The sequence below is a fragment of the Manacus candei genome, unplaced genomic scaffold (assembly GCF_025592945.1).
Source record: "Manacus candei isolate 608988 ecotype Guabito, Panama unplaced genomic scaffold, ASM2559294v1 h1tg000056l, whole genome shotgun sequence".
Classification (NCBI taxonomy): domain Eukaryota; kingdom Metazoa; phylum Chordata; class Aves; order Passeriformes; family Pipridae; genus Manacus; species Manacus candei.
In genome coordinates this window covers 4553402-4572623 of record NW_026138104.1, presented here as the reverse complement: position 1 = coordinate 4572623, position 19222 = coordinate 4553402, and the positions used below count along the sequence as shown (strand labels likewise).

General features: G+C 37.1%; 1 protein-coding gene across 2 annotated transcripts in view; it reads right to left on the bottom strand.

Annotated features, from left to right (window-relative positions):
* LOC127477660 (macrophage mannose receptor 1-like) overlaps positions 1 to 19222 on the bottom strand; it is a 57391-nt gene that overhangs the window by 19904 nt on the left and 18265 nt on the right. For both annotated transcript variants that reach the window (XM_051802305.1, XM_051802306.1), the window contains exons 7-17: positions 17109 to 17291; positions 13180 to 13337; positions 9370 to 9483; positions 7906 to 8021; positions 6435 to 6583; positions 4657 to 4856; positions 4055 to 4179; positions 2797 to 2884; positions 1746 to 1890; positions 331 to 372; positions 46 to 209 (exon numbers count right to left, since the gene is read on the bottom strand). In XM_051802305.1, the coding sequence (XP_051658265.1) occupies positions 46 to 209; positions 331 to 372; positions 1746 to 1890; positions 2797 to 2884; positions 4055 to 4179; positions 4657 to 4856; positions 6435 to 6583; positions 7906 to 8021; positions 9370 to 9483; positions 13180 to 13337; positions 17109 to 17291 (1484 nt within the window). The remainder of the gene's footprint in view (positions 1 to 45; positions 210 to 330; positions 373 to 1745; positions 1891 to 2796; positions 2885 to 4054; positions 4180 to 4656; positions 4857 to 6434; positions 6584 to 7905; positions 8022 to 9369; positions 9484 to 13179; positions 13338 to 17108; positions 17292 to 19222) is intronic.

Below are 19222 nucleotides of genomic sequence, written 5' to 3'. Positions count from 1 at the left end.
CTTGTTTTTGATGGCTTATTTCATAGTATTAATGATTTTTCTTACATATCGCCAGAGGAACTTTCTTTCACTTTCAGTCTCGATGACAGCAAGGTCTCCAAAGCTCTTTTTGCAGAACTCCCGACCTTTTTCCATAGGAACAATATCAATGCTGAAGTAGTATTGTCTATCTTCATGTAAAATCCATCCATCCTCAGTAGTCTGGTATTCTGTAAGATAATTGCCAAGCTAACTATATTGTTCCTGAGATACAAGACATACTCCTTAGTAAAATTTTTTAAGTACTTTTAAACATACACACACACAAATAGCAATACCAGTAACACCTACTGGGTGAAGGAGGTTCTGTTGGTTCAGGCTTTACGCTTGCCCCTATAAGAAAAAAATATTTATTATGATTGTATAATTTCTACTGTAAGAGAAAATACTTACTATGACAGATAGGCATGTTTCAATACATTTAATTGATTTTTATGGTTAGCAATGCATTTAACATCTTTAAGACAGTTGTATCTCCTGACTCTTGTATCTCCCTCTCCCTCCTTTCCCAAGGTCACCAATGAATTGTGGCTTAAACCAGAGGTAGCAGGAATGCAGGTTGGGTTATCATCTGATGTGGTGCCCTAGCTACTACGGAGTGAGGTTCTTTCCATTTTTCTCTTGTCGAGAGTAACTTCTACCTGGATCTTAAAAATTTCCCTAGGTGATATCTCACTGGAAAAGATCCCAAGAAATTAACTGGTCCTTTCTGAAAAGACAGTTTCAGGCCAAAGAGTTCCACTATTTGTTCTTGCTGTGGCTTCATGGAGACAGCTTCCGGGATGGTAACTTTAGCATCTCAGGAAAACAGTTTGTAATACAGGAAATCTCTGTGGGTTTTGGTTTACCAATTTATTTTGTGCTAAAATATAATCTCACAGATAATGACATTTAATAAGAAAACATCTGCCTAAGAAATTCCTTCACCAATATAAAGCAGAGCTGGTGCCTTATTGTCAATAATCTAATGCATCATCTTTATTTTGCCCCCCCTTCCCAACACAGGAATGCAGTAAAACGTTTAAATGTGCACTTTCTAAAGTGCTCAAACTTAGGCAGATGCACAGCTAGGGCAACTCAAGATTTCCTTGAATTATAAACTTTGTCTTGATGTCTTCAGTAAATAAAAAGCATCCAAACTCACATCTCAAGAGAATTTAGCAATTAAATATATATATATATACATGTAAATAAATAAAGTATCTTGAAACCAGGCTCCATCCTGCAACTACACACTTTTAGCTGAAAAAAACAGCACTTGAGCCAAGTAAAGGAAGGAGTTTTCACACATACAATATCAAGTATGTGAAGTGATTTGCAAACTATTTTCTAAAAACTTGAAACTCAACTAAGAAAAAAAATTCCATAATAGGATTTGTTGGAGAAGGCATGAACTTCTCTAAACGAAATATCAAATATGAAAGTAACATTCCTTATTTTTGGAGTATCATGTTACTCTTTCTGAATTCATAGAGAAAGTTCACAGAGCAGTCCCAACAGGCACCAAAGGCTCTCCATCTTTAAATGCCTCAAAGACATGAAAATCCTTATACCACTTTGATATTTCACATTCCGCAGAAGAGAATTCTTATAGGGAGAATTTAAAAGAGAACCTTATGAAAATTTCTTTGAAGATTTTTGTTTCTTAAAGTTAGGGGAAAAAATCAACTGAGAATCTCTTTTTATTACACAGAAGTAAACTGTACCTTTTCTTATCTGGCAAATCCACCCATACAGATAATCGCAGTGCCTGTCATTCCAACGCATGCTGGAACCACCACTGATCTCTGTACAAAGTTCAATTCCCTGATAATTATTGGGTTCTCCAAAGCCCCAGTTTTCATACCTCACCTATGACAGAAAAAGTTGTGTGAAGATTATGTTATATGGAAATAAAATAATAGACAGAGGAGACAGCATCAAACCACAGACCTACAGCTTGTTCCTACTGTCAGTTTAAAGACAGGTAAGAGGAAATCGGAGTCTCCCTGTGCAAATGCTAACATTTCAAACTTTTTTTGAGGTTGCAACTGGACTGCAGCTTAGATAACAGTTGTTTCTGTTCACACTTGGAAGAATATTGACTTTTTTTGGGGACCCAAATTCTGTAAAATTCATTTAATAACAATGATGGGGCACGCTATATGTAAATATTAAATTAACTAAATATGTATTAAGAATAAAATAGTAAGATAGTATTCAGACACGACAAAAATGTTAGCATTTTTCTCAGAAGAGTATTACTGTTCTTCTAATTTTCCTGTGTAAAATCCAATTCCAGTTTTCTGTATTGCAAATTTCCATTAATGTCTCTTGACCAGCACTGCATGAAGTACACCCACATCTCCAAAATCACTTTTGTTTCAACAGTTTTGTATCTTAGTTTAAAGTGCAATAAGTCACACTGGCATTAAAAAACTGTCTTAAGCTTCATGGATTGTAGGTTATTTCAGATAATTAGCAAAGAAAAGAAATACTAAAGATGGACTATTTTACTCAAAAAATCCTTGCATTTATAAGAACATCCTTTTAGTTTACACATATTTAGTTTTCTTGTTGATTCAATGCATATTTTATCAAAAATTTTAGCCAAAAAAATCAAGCCATGAAATTGCTATTCAGTAGCTTTCCTAAAGAGAGCACAATACAGTAGAGGGATATGATTAAGCATAAAATTACACAGAAATGCATATACCACACACAACTGAGAAGCTTAGGGAATGCAAAACAACAGCTGTGGAAAATTAAATTACTCACTGGGGATCCATCACTCCAAGCAAAACCATCATCAGGATTCAAGTAATATAAACCTATCCAGAAATTCTGGTAGTAATAATTATTTTTCCTTAAAAAAAACACATCATAGTAATAAATGTCTCATTTTTAAGAAGTTTAAACATAAATGCAATATTTATCAGGGCATTACAGTATTTTTAATAATCTATAATTTGCAACAGTTAAGAGAGCTTCTCTAAAAATAGTCCTTAAGGCTGTTAGAAACAATAACAACCAGGGTGGAAATAAATTAAAATGCAACTACTTCTAGCTGTTATTTTTATACATTTACTCAGACAGATTGAAACATGGATCAAGAAAATTACCAGATCCAATCCAACTCCTGTAAATAAGGTGGCTTAATACTTTTTCATAATGGTTTATTTCCATTGATCAACTCTCCATTTTCTCTGTAAGGGTACTTAGGAGTTTTCAAACACAAAGTTACTTGTTGCAGCTGAATCACATTTAAAAAATAGCACCTAGAGCTAATTCTTGTCTGCAAGCAGACACACTTTACAGATTTATCTGAATATACTGAGTCAATTTGCGATAATGAAACGTCTGAGACTTCTTCCTTACTCTAAGTACAAAGCTGGGATTCTGGAATGGTCACAGCATTTTGCAGGGCCACCACGTTTCAGGCTTGCTTCCATTAGTCAGGGATGTACAAGATCATTGAGCCTGGTCTATTCAGATCATACTGCAAGTGTTAGCTTTTTAGGAGGATTTCATCTCATTCAGAAATCTCACACCTGCTTTTTGTAGTTTAGGGTCTTATTAACCCTATTTACATTCGCTATGTAGGAAAAAAATAATTTGAAGTTGCTTCTGCTTCCTGATTAGTTCATAAAAATGACCAAAAATCTACATATTGTCCATATTTTTATTATGACTACTACCATATTTGTACACTTATCTACATGAAAACAACTGGCATCTGTGTTAATTTTATAACATCCCCAACTCTGCAGTTTTATTAATAATTTTATTTCAGATGATAAATTTTGCCTCAAATAGATGTCTTCTCAATCTCATTTCAGCATTAGCTTTTGAGGTGATTGTCACTAGTCATACAAGTCCCGGTGTTTCATCAGCTCTGCTTTTTTGCTATGCATTTGATACAGATACAGGTAATGAATCCAGACTGGCTTATACTGAAGTAAAAACATATACTTAAAATTAAATATTTCAGAAAGGCTAATTAAAGTGAATAGATGATCACACTACAGATACTCACACAATAGAAAGCCGTATCACAAACTGCTCTTCTTTACCATTAATGGTGGCCAGATCTCCTCCTAGAGCTCGACAAAACTCTTGTGATTCAAGCCATGTTTTTCTTTGCTCTGCTCTTAGAAAAGGCTAGAGAGAGCATTTTGCGGTCAGACAAAATAGATCATATAGATCAAAAGATCAAGCAATATCAGCTACACAAAAAGAATTAAGTTTCAATTACCTTGTTCTGTGGGGATTACAGAAACTTTGAATATAGGGTTTAGGAGTGTTCAACTTTGTGAAACACAAGCTTAGAATGACTGTCTTTAAGCCAAGTTAGCAAACTGCATTGCTGAAAGGAATATCTGCTGCAAGACAGCAACTAGAAGAAAGGTACTTTTAATCTTAAAAGAATGGAAAAATAAGAACAGAAGTTCAAATCTGAAGTTCGGTCTTTAACAGAATAAACAAAAACATGAGCACTTCAGTAGAAAGGAAGAAGGCTTCTACATGTAATCTGTAAGTAAGGTTACGAAACAGTAGCACATATCTATACCAATTTTTGTTGCACATATGTGCAGCGAATAGAAACTACCTTAATGAAGAAGTAACCAACATACTTACTTTGAAACAAAAGCTAATACGATTGCTTGTGTCCCAACCTTCTGGACATCGGGGAATAGGAGTTGTTGTAGGAACAGGGGGTGGCGTCACTCCTTCTGCCCACACTTTACATAGGAACTTTGCCTTTTCTTCACATTTTATTACATCCCATAATCCACCTGCGATTCCAGTCCTCATAGCAACGCAACCTGGTTTTCTTCCTGGTTGTAAAAAAGAATGCACAACACTAACATTTAGGCGGTCATAAGAATTTAGAAAATTTCATATTCTATTCTGAAAGAAGTAAAGTCTTTGTGCAGAGTCAAAAATGTTTTTGATGTTAGAACAGGTCCACAGGAGGGTCACAAAAATCATCAGAGGGCTAGAACACCTCTCCTATGAGGAGAGGTTTAAGGAGTGGGGTTGTTCAGCCTAGAGAAGAAAAGGCTCCAGGGAGACATTACCATGGTTCCTCAATATCTAATGGGGGTTTATGAGATGAAGAAAGACTTTTTACCAGAGCCTGTAGGGACAGAACAAGGGGCAATGATTTTAAAATGAAAGAGGGTAGGTTTAGATTGGCCATAATGAAGGAAGATTTTATTATGGTGAGACACCTTATGTCTCACCTATATGGTGAGACACTGGAATATTTTGCCCAGAGCTGTGGATGCCCCATCCCTGGAAGTATCAAGGCCAGGTTGAACAAGGCTTTGAACAACCTGGTCTAGTGGAAGGTGTCCCTGACAGGGAGTGAGGACTAGGTGATCTTTAAATGTTCCTTCCAACACAAACCATTCTATGACTCTAATTAATGAAGAAAAAAAAATGGCAAAAACATATGTAATTCAACCATGTCTGAGACACAGGATTGTGCCTCTCATCAAATCACTTCCAGGGGCTGACTCTAGAAACCCCTGAGATTAGCTCAGTTGGTTAGAGCATGGTGTTAATAACACAAAGTTTGTGGGTTTGATCACTGTATGGGCCATTCACTTAAGAGCCAGACTTGACAATCCTGGTGGGCCCCTTCCAACTCAGAATATTCTGTGAAACCTGTGAAACACCATAACCTTAGATCCAACAAATTCTCCCCTAAAACTGAAGATGTGGTTAGAGCTAGTTTCTCAAATTTGTCTGATTTGATTTATGATTTTCAAAAATGAACTTGCCGTATATAAGCTTTACCACTCAGACAGACACATTCAAGTTAGCAGTTAGGCACTGAAATTAAACAGAATCAGCAGATCTCCTGAAAGGCAAATGCAACATGGCAGAACTTTGGATGCTAACAACCATCACCCTTCTGATGTGATCACATCAGAGATTAAATGCCCTCCCATCCCTATATTTCAATCCTCTTATATTTCCCTACAGTCCCATTTTCTCTAGGACCAGAGTTGCTTCATGCATGCTTTTATCTCACACACCTCAGAATATTCAGTGAGCAAATGTACTATGAGATATGGCTGAACAGGCAGGATTTGTAAGCAGGGTGCAATATGCATGCAGAGCTTGTTTTTCCTGAGTAGTACAGATACAGACTTTCCCAGAACAGTTGCAAATGAGAAACCTGATTTCAATTAAAAGTTTCTTCCCAAGTTCATATTAAAAACTCATTTCAGCACTAAGCAGGAACTTGGCAACAACATTGGATTCTTGGAGAAAGCAATCAGACATATTTGAAAACAATTAGTCATTATGCCAGCAAGAGGGCTAAGAATTAAGTAAAAAAATTCAAATAGTGAGCAATGTATTATGGGCACAGGACTCATTAAACAGTAGAGAGCCATACCTACCAGGCATTTCAGAATTCCAGTGTGTAAATAAGACAGATTCACCATTAGTCCACTTGAATGTTCCCTTTTCTTCTACATCTGAAAGTCCAATCCAAAAGTATCTTTCTGTTCTCAGCCCAACCAGGCTAGTCAGATAGGCTTGCTCATATCTGTTAAAAAGAAAACAATCGTTAAATTAATAAAATTAAGTTTATTTTTAGAAGTTGTGAAAGGCTTGTTTTTTCTCGGAATTACTTCTGTACCTTTTTGAAAGCATAGCTTGAATGGATTTACTTGAGCAAAGCCTATAACAAAAACATTACACAGTAGATATTTTGTCAGCTTCAATACCAATATTCTACCTTCTCTTTGGATGTCCAGTGAAGAATGTGGTATAATAATGGACTGACATGAAATTGGTGGGAAAGAAGAAACCTGACATGACTTATGTGTTATACCACTGTATTTTTTGAGTTTCTAGTACCCTTGTATTTTAATAACTTCTTGCTTCAGACAAATCCATAACTGGAAAAGGAATCTTGGCATTAATGAAGAAAGTAGAGTACTATGATACTAAATTATCAAACTAAGGAACACTGTTAATTAGATCCAATAATCACACAAGAAAAGTTACATTTGGGCAACAAACCTATGCAGAGGTAAAGCCTGGTGTTTAAACAAACAACTCTTAAGAAATCGAAGTAAATGAAAGTCTCTCCTTAACAAGGTGTAGCCTGAAGACCACATTAATGTCAAACCATTTTTATGGAAGCTGCAGTGCTACCTACATTTAGAGAGCTGTCATTCGTGACAGCTGGAGCTTTCACACTAGAACATACTTATTTAGACTATATAGAAACAAATAAGGGAATGCAAGTCATCTGCAAGCAAAATAAGCTCTTTCTTAACCCTTTCATTTTTCCAGTATTCCACACTCAATAATATGCACCAATGGTTCAGAAATTCAGCACATACTGAGCCCTGGCTGAATTGTGATGGATTTTCAAGTACCAGGCACTTCTATCATAATTTGGTTTCTCATTTAATTGTTAAAGTTAGTTCAACTTTGAGAAGATCAGATAGTTAAAAATTATATCCTCTTGCTCATTTGAAATACCTTTTGAGCGAAATTCAGAGTCATGTCTCTTCATTTAATAATCAAAATTGGATTCTGTATCCCTTACTCAAGTAAGTCACTACAATTAAGGAAGTAGAAAACATAATTCTATTTTTTCCTTGACATAACCATCTGTATCAATGCTGATTTCACAGCCATGACCTACTTTTACTATAAACTGGATTTCTGGATTTGAATATACATGCAAAAACTGTGAGAAGTTCTGTATCTACAGATAGCTGCCCTCTTAAGCTAGATTTTTGTCCAGATCAGTCTTTATTTTGATATGCAGGTGATGCTAGATGTTGAATTCTCACGTGATCCCCGATGTTGAATTCTCACGTGATCCCCTCATACAAATAGTCTTTTACATACCTGTCTTCAATAGTTACTAAAAAAGCCTGATGCCTTCCACAGGTTTGATTTGCTTGAGAAAATGATACAGATGTATTTCCAATGAAGTAACAATAAAAACCATGTCTTTTCCAGCCCTGTCAAAATAAATGTGAAGTGATCACGCATGCTGCAGTGAAAGCAAAGGAAAGGGGAAAGGAAACAAAGAAATGAAACCAACAAAGTTAAAAACTGATTCATACCACTGTTAGCTAACCACTAGACAAAGGAAAAATGGAACTGAAAAACTCAGAGTGGAAACAGTCAGGATCAAAGCTTTTTAAAATTTTGTTTCAAATAAGTTTTCACATCTAATGAATCAGTACATTCCACTCACAAAGGCATGAGAGGCGTGGTTGTGCACCTTTTGTGCTCAGTGTAGGATTATAACTAGCACACAGGCGTTGTGCAATCATAAGCATAGTCTTGAAAAGCAAATTTCAGCTTGGTTTTTCAGAAAGGGAATGACACCTCAAACAAGTTTGTTTATTGTTAACTAACATTAACACTCTCTCCTAATGTTTTGTCATTCAAATGTCATTTACTCAGGAACATGCTTCCAGAAAAGGAATTTGCTGTGACCAGCCACAATTCACACAAATTTTCTTCTGATGGTTTTCAACTTCTCACTCATGAGAGACTTTTTCTAAGAGTATGGACATAGTTCTGTAGGCAAGGATAACATCCATAAGCATTAGGAACCCTTTATCTTCTCCAGCATTTGAATATTTGTAAGGATTCCAGGTACTCTTTTACAAATACTGGTAATAATTCTTCAAAGACTTCCTCTGCAACTATATAAAGCAGATATGGGAGAAAAGGCAATTTCTTCAAGGAAGGCAAAAACTCAGTAATATTTCCTATTACATAACAAATTACAGTAGCTTTTTTAGAAATACTGAGTGTTATGTCACCAGAAGGCGAGCATTGCCAAGTAAACAATAGATCTGTTGGCAGTTCAGAAGGAGCACAAGAGATTCATTTTACTTGGGAACTGCTAACAAATTCTCCGAAGTAGAGAGCACTGCCAGAGACCACAGTAGAGCCCTGAGAACAGTATCTAGACAAGGACACTCTTCCTGCTGTGAATAATTTTATAGAAAATTGTAGGCAGAGCTGAAGAGCAACTGCTGGTACAGGAAAACTCCTTAGGAAAGCTTGAATGCCAAGCGAGGAAAAATGGTCTGGTGCAGGGACAACAGGTTGGAGATTTGGCTTAAGTTCTGGAAAACGAAAAGAAGTATCAAGAGCCAAATGACAGTCATTGACTAGGTTTAGTCATATGTATCACCTAAGCCATCTGCCAAAAAAATGAGAAGGCAAACTCTTAGGATGATGACGACACAGAACCCATTTTTCCTGTTTTATCTGTCACCTAGGTGACAGTTTCTCCTCTTTATCATTCCTGGCAGCATATTCAAATCAGGCAGCTTTTTCTTCACTTACTCTCTGGCAGCCCATGTCAATGATTTCCTCTTCTGAAGGACCAGCTGACATGGGTTTCCTCTTACAGATGTAGCCAATTTTTTTTTCACAAGAATAGTCTGCCCAAAATCCATCCTGTACATAAGAACAGAACATCACAGTCAAGTGGCATTTACTTTTCAAAAAAGGTGCTTTATGCTTTTAAGCATTTGATTATTTTGATACCTTTAAAAAAAGCAAAAACTTCATTTAAGTTCAGTTCTTAATTTCAACCTCATTTCAATCTCACTTCTGGAGATGACTCACCACTGACTTACACCTTTTTTATTATTTACCCTTCTGAAAAGTGATCCCTTGAAGGTGACAGCAATATACCATCTTTACAAAGACTACTGATTCAATAAGGATGCAGGAAGAAAGGGAGAGATCATCTTTCTCCATAGAAATACAGCTGCAATAGAAAAAAAAAACCCAAACCAGAAGACTACATTCCTTAGCTAATACTTACATAAAATTGCAGATGTAAAAAGTTTTTGTCAAAGTTAGAATTAACATTGTTACTCCTCATAGTAGAAACTCTCAGAAGAAAAAAATGACATTCAGTGTGAGCTGTACAAAAACCAAGAAACCTCACATCATGTTCCTAATATGTTTTACATATATTTTGATTGAACAGAGGAACTAAGGTACTGGGAGAGGAAGAGAAACCTGTGTGCAAAAGACTCTCTCCCCTGTTCCTTAAAGACTCCACTTTTGTAAAGGTAAAAATCATAGCAGTTGGCGGCAATTTCTTACCCATCCCCCCCCAAAAAATGTAACATAATCATCATGGTAATACAGAGACACTTGTGTCACAATATGCTAAGTGCTCAAGAGCCTCAACAAACCCCACTTGTGGTAAAAACTCTCCCAAAGCTCAACACTACTGCCTACAACAACAATAACAAAGCCTTAGATGTTTAGATGGTGCTTGTGTCTGTCCTGTGCTGACTGCAAGGTAAGTCCATTGGTGGTCATCTCACCATCTCCTACCATGTCTTTCTGTTTCATTAGGTTGTAGGCACTTCAATAACCTCCCAAAACTCTGACCTTCTCAGACTGAGAGAAATCAGAAAAACTTTCAAAACCCTTAGGCCTCTTCAACAGAGGAGAGTCTACTCTGAAGTTTGGAGTCTCTAATTGCAGCAATATCCTTTGCTGCCTTTCCATAACTGCATCTTCAGTGGGAAATTCATGTGGTAATTTCTAGAGACTTCTTACCAGGTCTTATGAGCTGCCTTTTGCAAATGTATCTCTCTTCCCTTACTTCCTCATCAACTAAACCCAAATACTTCCTTTAAAAAGAAGGTGGTGTCATAGACAGGGGCAGGCTTTGTTCCATAAAAATAAGTGATGATTTCAGATTGCTTCAGCCAAGGAGTCATTAATCAAAAGATATCAGGAATGGAACATATGTACTCAGGTAGACAAACCTCAACAAAAAACAGGGAAGGTCGACTTATAGTTATGCATTGTTTGGTCAGCCGATGGTTGATTCCAAGAGATAATGACCTAATACAACTTCCATGGAATTTCTTAAGCCAAAACCTACATCATGGTTTCTGTATTCTTTTGAGTGTTGATGCAAGTGAAAGGATGGCAGCTCTTCTAAAGCAGCAGAATGGAAGAGCAGGCTGCTACTTTTATTTATAGATACAGTCATAAATATATCTATTGCTGGTGGAATTAAAAGGGCCTCTGAAGTTTTGATACAAGTCTTAATATACATTCAGTGCTGCAGGACCCCAAGATCCTTCAATAGTGACTGATACTGTGTTAGGTGAAGGAAGAGAAGGCTTGGTCTAACAGAGGATAGAGTCCTCCCTTCCCAAAGTCAAGGCCCAGCACCCTGAACCTGTATTTTCAGCTGGTTGTTGATCATAATACTAAGCATGTCAGCCTGCCATCAGAAACTCTGCTTCTGAGCAATGGTCCTGGGTTATCCAGCTGCACTGAATGCTGCACTTTTAGCACGGCACATGGGATATGACCAGTAAGCCCAAATTTTAACACTTTGAGACCCTGGTCATTGTATTAATTAATTAATGCCTCTTTCTCTCATACTTCCTGTACCAATACTTTCATGTATAATATCATAAACTCTAAAGTTCACACCAACAGTTGAAGGTAGCTAAAGGGCACAGGATGGTAGATGAGACAAAACCTCAAGTAGGTACTCCTAGGTACTCACTGCCCACATGTACCAAGGCCAGCTACCTTACAAACCTCCCATGTCTGAGCAATTTCTCCAGCCTTGATGAGTATAAAAGTCCTTGAAGCAACTGCCATTTACAACCTTAGTTCTCTGACCCTCATATTTGAGCACTCAGCTTCTTTCCATAGTGTGACCCTACTCTGTTAGACAAAACATTTACTACATTCTCAGCCACCACTGGCATAGCACAAACAACAGAGCACAAAAATCCTCACACCCTTAAAAGACTGTTAGTTCAATTACCATGTGCACCATGGCCCAGTTGTCATGGAAAAAATATACATTTATGCTCTTCTTGCCAGAGCACTCCCACTAATACAATGGAGAAGAATTGTTAATAGATTCTAATTTTATTCATGCTTCTGACCAGTACAAAATTTTTTACTAAAATATGTATAAAATTCTAGAGTTCGAGACATCAGAGTGCACATGAAGTTACTTCTCCCTGCTAAATTCGTATAGTAATAAAACTGTAGATCTGAACTTTGGCCCAGTCAGAGAACACCTCCACAATTACAGATAGCTCTGCTCAATTTTGGGAGATTAATATGCTCTACCCTACACAGGCTTGCTTCCTCCATGGATACTACTGCGGTTTTGCCCTCCCAAGGTTGCTGTTCTAGTTCTCTTCCTCATTCCTTTCTGGAACTGATGGTGTGGTCCCTTTTTCTTCTAGTCCTGTACCTGTTACCTCTTCTATGTCCCCTGCAACTTCCTTTTGTCTTAAATTTATAAGTGCACTCACCAAAAGTGTAGCAAGAGAACAGTTGTCAAGTTTTAATTTTTCAAAATAAGAAAATACCTTTGGTATGGGTATATACATTTTTCCCTCCTGATAAAATAGGTAAACCTGAATGAGGTGTTAAGTTCAATATTTTTAATTATCACAAAAAGGAAAAATGCCATTTTGTAACATTAGACAGACTGACTTTTATACCATGTATTATCTCAGTTTCTGTAATGTCCCTAGGTCATCAATCATTCACAGATACAGTCACTCAGGAAAGGCCTTCACTAATGCCACTGCTAAGTACTCTTCTCACAGTTCTTCACATCCAGTGCAGGTACAAGCATAACAACTAAACCACATAGATCCAAGATTTATAACTTTGCCTAAAAAGAAATTAAACAAGGGTTTCTGTGTTCTTCTAAAGACAGTTTTTTTAGTATCAACAATGTTAGTGCCATTTTTTAAGGTAAATCCCATATTCGGCCAAAGCAGAAAAAATCCAAACATATGCAAAATGCCTTTGTAGCTTCCTGAAGAAAATCATTTACATGTTCATGTACTTCACAGTGTAATTAAAAGTTTCTTTAAAAAGCCCACGTGCTCACACTGAAATCCAGAAATAGGGATCTTGGGGGAATTTGCCACCACCTGCCTGCTTCTCACAGAAGGCAATGAAATTTTCTGTCAACCTTGAAATGGGATCCTTTTTTGAAAAAGTAACACCTAAAAGACTCTAAAATAGCTGCTTCAAGCAGTAATATCCCTATTTTTGTACACTTGCATAGGAAAAAGCCCAGATGATAAATGAAACTATAAGTCAATTAAGCAAATAACTATATGACTTTACCTTTCCCTTCATAATGACACAGTCCTCTTGCCTCTTGTTTGCATGAGTGGGTTCTCCATGAAGCCACTTGGTGTAGGTGACAGGTGTCCCATCACTCCATTCAAAGTACATCTGAACCTTGAGGTCATTCAACCCAATCCACAGCTCATCAGCTGGTTCTAAAACATACAATTAACAAGGCTGATGACAGTTCTTTATGATATGAACTTCCACCTTCATGGAAGAGAAAATAGTGTGTTCTCAGGAAGTTTAAAAGGCAGTCACAGGAATTTAAGGCTCTTAGTTTCATAAAGATGTCAAACTGTTCCTCATATACTTACTCCAGTCACCAGCAAAGACCACTCTCCAGAGTGGCAGTACAATAACAATGTTTAACTTTGCATAAAACAGCCAAAATACTCTCTTTGTTGAATTATACTGCAGCTGGGTTAATTTTTTTTTTCCAACTCAGAAATCTTGTAACAAGATACGAATAAACACCTAAATAAAATTTTACCTCCCTTTTTCCTCCTGCTTCTAGTGTAGTGGAGAAAGAAGTGTCCTATTTTCTAATGCTCACACACCCAGCATTGTCTTTTAGAGCTGACAATCAGAGTACTTGCAAATATTCCCATTACGTGTTCCTATATCTTATCTCATTTCAGAGCAAAATGAAATTCATGTAGTTGTTGCACTTTTTTCACTTTACAGTTAAAGGAGTTAGCTGCTGGTTTTTGTCTGAAAGGAAAGTGCAGGACTGATCAAGAATGTTATTTCACAGCAGCTGTTTCTTAGAGGTTTATTTGTGTTTAAAATCCTCCTCTCTAACACATTGCTACTGTAATGTTCATGCCTAGTTTTGTTCTGAATAAACTATTTGAATAAGGAGGATTAAAAATTGGACATTTATAATTAGTCTGAACTCCATCATCATCAAAGGGTATTCCTCTCTAGAAAAGATTTTATTCAGCGCAATTGGTACTTTTTAAAATATCATTTTATTATTTATTTGTAGTCTGTTATCCAGCTTATACTAAGGCAGCAGCTGTTTCCTTTTGTTCACAGTACTATGACTCAGACCACACTGAGCAACTACATGCACAGTCCTTTCCTTAGATAGCAGTCTTTCCAAGAAAAATATTAATTACTTGGTATTGTAAGTATTTTTCATAAAGGATATGGAGACTACTTCTTAAGAGTTTTTTCCTTTGCTTATGACCTTGCATTTCTACAACTCATCTACAGCACTTGGAGTTTTTTCCTATTCAGTTTGTTATCAAAGTTCTTGCATACATCTTCCTCTAATGCACCCTATCCAGACTGACCACAGTCAACCTGACAATGAAATCAGCCATGGAAATTAAAAACAGAAGCCCATCCAAAAGTCATTGGTTGCAGGAGCAGGTCTCTCAATGGAACTGCAACCACTTCTTTTCTGTTGCTGTTGTCCCTAGCAACAGAAGTGGCAGTAAAAAAGGTAAAAATCATTGTCCCCAAGGCAATCCTTTCTGATTAACACATTTCAGATTGAGGTTTCCCTAGATACCTCCATAACCTAAAACTGTCATTTGATTTCTCCCATCTGCTACTTCTGGAACATGAAGACTTCCCAAATTGATGAACCAAGCTGCTGCAAAGATCACCCTCCCACCTTGTCACTTTAAGGACAGAGTCAACTCTCTCTTTCTCTTTCTCTCCCTTACCTCTCCTGTCTTTATTATATCTAAGTATGATCAGCACTCATAGCTCATCCATAATGTTCTTACCATCTATCCTGCAGTAAGGAACACTCAGATTCACAGGACATCAGGTTCCATTTTCAAACAGGTCCCTTTGTCTCTTCTTCCAGACTGCTCTTCATGTTCAGAAGTCCCCCAAAATTACATTTTAGTACCCCCCTTTAAACTCTCCTCTGCTAACACAATTGAAAATTGTTCCAATTCCACTGTCCATCATGATCTCAGTCCCTCCTTGGCTTCTGCCATCCAAGCTCTCTAATTTATTTTTTGTTTAGTTATCTCTTAAAATCTTTCTGTCTGTATTTATTGAGCACTTAGCACAGCAGAGGCCTCATCAATGCCCAGAACTCCTACTGTGGTGGGCTCACACCAGGTAATACAAACAATAAACAGCATTCTTTAACAAAATACATACATCAAAGTCATCTGAGTAAGTCATGCAAATCTGTGGTGTCTTTTCCTACAAAGCACTAGAAGAACTGCAGGTTTTTTGCAATCGTCTCTACAGCTGGCTGACTAAACACCAAGATTCTTTTTTTCCAGCCATTTGTAAAGCTGCTTCCCATTCTCAGTCATGCACTTCGCCACATTGTGCCATATCACATGCTGGACTTCCGTGTAAACATCCAGAATGCACTTCTTTATTCTTCATGTTCCTCTCTAAAGTTCTCCTTTGTGGGTGATGACAACAAAAGCTCAGCTACCATGACAATACTCATCTCACTGTACCCGTTCTTCCTTTGTTTTATGATGGGACTGTGAACTGTTTGGCACAAAGATAGACTTCTGTTCTTTCTGTACAGCACTTATTGAGGCAGAGTTCTGATGCAGACAAGATTTTCCAGGCACTGCAATATGTGGTGTTCTCCTCTCAGTGGTGAACAAGGGTAATCTCATACAGTCATAAACTACTGTAAAAGGCTTCTTTAGTTGTTCCAGTTTTACTCCTCTGAAAAGAATGCTTTCAAAATAGTCTGTTGCAGCTAGTGTGCCATATGTCAGAAGCCTGGTTTCCTTCAGGACTATTTGCCTTTCACAAACACTTACTTCTACAAAATCAGTGCAGCATAGTCAGTTCAGGAAAGGTCTCTGTAGAAGGCATTAAACTATGAAAAAACCTACTACCAAGATGTAATGTGAAAATACAACTAACTTCTTTCAAATGTCCTAATGTCTCATCAAGAGGCCTCACCTTTCCTAATAATTTCTTTTGAAAGAAAGTTTCATGTTGTTTATGAAAGAACAACAAAGCACTCTTTCAGGAATACAAAGATAAGCACAAGTTGCCACGGAGTTGGCTAGGATACCAAGGTAAAGCATATCAGCTATTTTATGATTGCCACTCCAAGACTGCTGTCACACTGGAGCTCAAAGCAGATTGCAGTTGAAGGATAAACTAAGTCACTCTTAGCTGGCACTAAAAGCATACATAGGATCAGTTATTGCAGAGAAGTATACAAAGGCGTGAACATGCTCCTCCCATCAAAAAGCAGTAACTGACCCCACATGTAAAAGCAGGTTCATGTGAAGCAATAACAACCATTAAACTGCCTCAGTGTCAGCATGGTTGCATTTTCCCTAATGAGCACATGGCATCTGCAGTCTAACTTGCCTTGCAACAGCTCGAATGTGTGCTCAGAAAGCAAGCCCCTAAGTGCTATATTTAATGTGGGGCACATCTGAAAACGTGCTGGGACACACAGCTTCCTTTCTCAGAAGAAACACAAGCAGTGTGACTTGAAAACTAAGGACGTGGCAGTGCTGGTAATAGGACCCTCTTCTTCCCAAACTGTCTTTGACCAGGAGACTTTTCTTCCCCTCATTTATTTTTGCAGATCAATGGTAAAAATCCTTTCAGCTTCTGAAAAAGTTGAAATTTTTTTTAATCTGTACAAAGAGAGGCAGAACCAGGCACTAAGAAATAGGCATTTGGGGATTATGCAGCTCACATCATTGACCACAGCTTTTCTGTGATGGTGAAGTCTGTTTGAGTTTTGTGCTTTTATTGTTTGTTTTTTCTTACAATGATTTTTTTAAACTTAACTCCTTCTGCACCCTGTGATCAGGACAATTTTTTTTTTTTGAACAGTCACTTAATTTTAATAACAGGTAAGACATATTCAAAACACTTTCTTTACTTAGTATAAATATATATATATATATTTATGTGTGTGTTTGTGTGTGTGTATGTTATTATGAAAAAATACTCACGGTACCCAAGCTGAGAAATAACAAAGCTGTATTCTTCAACATTATGGATGCTCGCCAGATCTCCATCCTCTTTCCTGCAAGATGTTAAGGCATCTTTCCATATTTTGGGGTCCCTATGAATTATGTAACAGTTACCAGCATATGACATCCATTGATCAGGACACCTAATAGGCACATTAGTCTCTGAAAAGAAAAATTGCCATGAAGGATTTCAGAATTCTATTCTTAACACAAGACTAAACATCATGTAAGGAAATATTTAACAAAAAAAAATTGTCATATATTTTCTTCATGAACAACAGCAGAGACAACAAATATGTGCAGGGATAATAATCTGCATGAATAATTAAAAGTTGAAACTCCCAGATTGTTTTTAAAGAATGCTACAGTTGCAAACAAGTGCTTGTAACTTGCAAAAAGATAATTAGAACAGTCTTGACTTTTATATGCATGCATATATACATACTAAAATGTAAGGTCTGAAGAGCAGGTCTTTATAATTTTTCTACACTCATGTCACCATCTCTCTTTAACCTCTGTGCTGTAAGTTATCTGTTAAGAACGTGGGTTTACAATGCATATTTTTGAGGGTAATTTTTTTTCCCCCAAACTAATGCATTTTAACGATTAGCCCCATTTGCTAGACTAGGAAACAAGAAATAACTAATTCTACAGAATCACAAGAGAACCCAAATAAGAATACTACTTTTAGAAATCCTTTACAGAAGCTTCATTGAGAAAATTATACTGTCAAAGTAAATTATTTATGCATAAAATTTGCTTTTAGAAGTTCAGCAGAACAGCACTAGAGTATTGCCAAGAAGCACATGCTGTTCAGCAAACAATTCAGCCTTGGGAGGAGTGCCACCAGAATATATAATAAACAGAGTACTGCTGTTGTAGAAACAAATTCTGAATCTTGCATCTCTTTTTTTATAATCAGCAGATGGGTTTAGCAAACACTAATATATAGATTAGAACAAGGACAGCAGATTTTCAAAAATTCTGCTGCCCAAAAACTTATGTCAGAAGAAGTAATGTGTTTGTGCATAATAGGGGGGGTATATTCTGTAGAAGTATTTAAATAGGCATCCAAAGTCATGACCAGTCAGGCCTAGGTTACACTTACATATCCTGTTCCAACTGGAACATGATGATGATTAATAGATACTTAGTGTCACAACACACATTTCTAATAGAAACTCTGTCTGCTGTTTCACACCTACCTCTAAAAAAATGCTAGTATGTTCTCACAAAGTTTAAGTAAAACCAAACTTTTTGTCCCCCAGGACAAGGGGCTCAGAGCTCTAGTCAGAGCCCTCAATTCTGCCAAAAGAGAGAAAGAACTGGAACAGAGAGCGAGGGTACCCCAGAAAAAAGAACTGGATGTACATGGTGATGTTGGGAGAAACAAGAGAGCACAGAGGTGGCAAATGCTGTTGCAGAGGTTAGTCTACCTAATTAGGTTAGCTGCCTAATTTGTCCTGTGCCTGGTCTCAGCTCTGAGTATAAGCATTTTATAGCACTTCGCTATAAGTCAGAGAATATGCACCTCCAACACACTCAGCACACCCTTCTGCAAACTGCAAACGCTGGATAGAACAAAAATCAGCGCTTCAGACGTGGCTACAGAGAGTCACAGAGGTATTTATTCCTCAGGGATTCCAGAGTGTCTCTTTTTCAAGTCAGTGGAGACTCCAAGAGTATTCCTGTAAACACTAAAGCAGCTATGGAAGGGCAGGAAAAAGCTTTCTCTTGTAGACCCAGTAACGTCAGGGAATTGGTTGCAGGCCACAAAACAAGAGAAGCAGTTGATGGTCTCATTTCTTTGGTGTAAGTCTTATTGAATTACATTGCTGGGGATTTCTTAGTAAGAGAAACTCTTCAGTTCTTCATTTCCACTACTCAGCAAAAATTAACTTTGTTCTTCCCTATTCTACTTTTAAAGAAAATACATGACATCTCAAAGTCATACAGTCTACTTTTTCATCCTAATGCAAACAAGTATTATTTCCTGAACCCCATTTGACTTAAGTAAAAGAAGGAATGCAAACTACAACAAATAAGATGTAACAAATTAAATCACATTAATGTGTAAAAAATTTTATTCCAAA